The sequence below is a fragment of the Buceros rhinoceros genome, unplaced genomic scaffold, assembly GCF_000710305.1.
Source record: "Buceros rhinoceros silvestris isolate BGI_N320 unplaced genomic scaffold, ASM71030v1 scaffold16561, whole genome shotgun sequence".
Taxonomy (NCBI): domain Eukaryota; kingdom Metazoa; phylum Chordata; class Aves; order Bucerotiformes; family Bucerotidae; genus Buceros; species Buceros rhinoceros.
The window spans coordinates 1-2156 of NW_010396091.1; the positions used below are offsets into that span (position 1 = coordinate 1).

Here is a 2156-nt window from a genome sequence, read left to right on the forward strand (position 1 = left end):
CGTGACAGCACCGGCGTTTTCAGGCTGCTTGTCATCACCCGGTCCACCGCGGTGAAAGCGCGGAGGAGCCGCACGCCCGGAGCTAAAGCAGGTGGCATAAAGAGGTGAGTTCCCCCCCATTCGCTCAGCTCTTCCCAAAACCATCCCGGGGCAGCCAGAAAAAAGCTGTTTTCAAAGAAAAAGGCCCATGCTACCAAGTTAAAACGTACACCAATGTACCCAGTGGGGCTGCTGGATGAAGAAGAACCATAGTTTCAAGCCGTTTCTGTGCTCCTCGGTTGGTGTTTGCAGCATCACTCAGTGGTGGACAATGAATGGAACCGGTGGCAGAGATCACAGCATGGGTTACACAGAGCGCTCTGCTCCCACGGCTGGGCTCAGCGAAGGGAGCGCCATAAAGGGCAAAGGTGTCCGGCAGGCACAGTGCACCCCGCAGCCTCACGCTGACCCGTCTCCTTCAACCACTCCAGCAGAAATCCACGTGCTCCCAACTGGACTGAGAACATTGTTTTAACCTGGTAGCAGGAGGGGGAGCCCCACAGGCAATACAAGCCTTGAACGCTCATCAAAGCCCAGTGCTGATCAGATTATTGATCAGGGAGTCGCATTCGCCTTCCAGCACATGCACTGGTATGGTCATTTCAGCTCCCTGCGGTGTCTAGCGGGAGGTGAACTGCCCTGCCATCCCTTCGCTGTCAGACACGGGACTCACAGGAGCAGCAGCGTCCCCCATGCTGGTGCTGCAGCTCCTCAGCACTGTGCCAGCCCCAGTGCCGGGGACGTCTACTCCTAGTCGGGTTATTGTAGGAATGTCCTCTAACCTCTGCCGCATCCCCATGTTTGTTGAACACAGCTATAAAATATTGAGCTTTAAAGAGACATCTGATGCCTCAGCTACACCACAGCCTTTACAGGAGGGGGCTGGAAGGATGCAAATCCTCATATCCTCTCCTCCAAATAACAATGGAGTGTCCTGGCCCACAGCAGGAGCAACTCGGAAAAGCGGCCCTCGCAGTTCTGCTCACCAAGCGCTTTCCTGTAAGATGCAAATCTCTCCCACGCTTTGGTATTAGATGCAAATATGTCAAGAATGAGTTGGCTGGTGTGCAGACCAAAACGGGTGATGACTGACTGCACAGAGCAGCTGTTCTGCAAACAAAGTAAATCCCTGTGATCCCACTGGAACTGTGCTCCTGCATTACGTACAGCTCAGCAACTAGCAAAACCCTCTCAATGAACTCAGGGGCCTGGGGTGTGTCTTCAACAGCACATCCCCTCATGGTCAGAGGGGCATGGAGTGGTAACAGCTACTGGCTCACCAGCTCCGGTAACGTAACTGAACGTGTCCACTCAGACACCCCGGTAGCAAGAGAAAAGCAGAAATACGTTGGTCAGCATGAGAACAACTCCTGTACATAGTGTTTTAACTACACCTCTTCACCTCCCTCAGCGGAGAATCCACGTTCTGTTGAACTCACCCCATTTTGTGCTGGTAAAGTCACCCAACGCTGCAGCCTCCCAGTCAGGTATCACTGCAGTCACCTTCCCGATGTCACCTGTTTTGGCTTTAACTGAAACCACACGTACTTGTTTTGAAGCAGGAATTAAGTGCAGACAGTAATAGATCTCAAAGGGTCCAACATGAAAAAGAGAGGCTGCCTAAGGAGGAAAAACCCCTGGAAAATTCTGTGCCAGGCAGGCTGAGAGGGAACAAAGCAAAGGGACATCTCTCACTGCTGGTGGAAACACCACGCCCAGAGCAAGGCTCAGATTCTCCGTACGTAAACCAGCATCAACGTTTTATTGGTGTGTTTTACGATTCAATGAGGGGGGAAAAAACCAACACAAAAACCACCAAGAAGCCAGAGCAGGTACAAAAGCATCAGTCCAGCGTGCATCCGGGTGAAACCGTCTGCCCTCTGAACTAAGAGCAGACCCGCTCTACCTGTGTCGGCACAAAGCCCCAGAGGACGTCGGTCTGCGGGACTTCATCACATGGAAGATCATAATGTGAAAAGTTACAGGTAGTCCCATGTCCACCTTTATCTGTCTGGACGGGTCATTCCTGGCCTGGTTGGCACCATCATGGGTCTGGAGGGTGGTCTCATCATGGGGGGCCCCGGCATCATGGGCATGTGTCCTCCCATCGGCGGGCC

The 2156-nt window shown here is 53.1% G+C and overlaps 1 protein-coding gene across 1 annotated transcript in view; it reads right to left on the reverse strand.

Annotated features, from left to right (window-relative positions):
- Nucleotides 1-2042: 2042 nt before the first annotated feature.
- SNRPC (small nuclear ribonucleoprotein polypeptide C) overlaps nt 2043-2156 on the reverse strand; it is a gene marked incomplete at its 5' end in the record, with an annotated part of 4631 nt that continues 4517 nt past the window's right edge. Inside the window, one exon of the mRNA XM_010145797.1 lies at nt 2043-2153. Within this exon, the coding sequence (XP_010144099.1) occupies nt 2043-2153 (111 nt within the window). The remainder of the gene's footprint in view (nt 2154-2156) is intronic.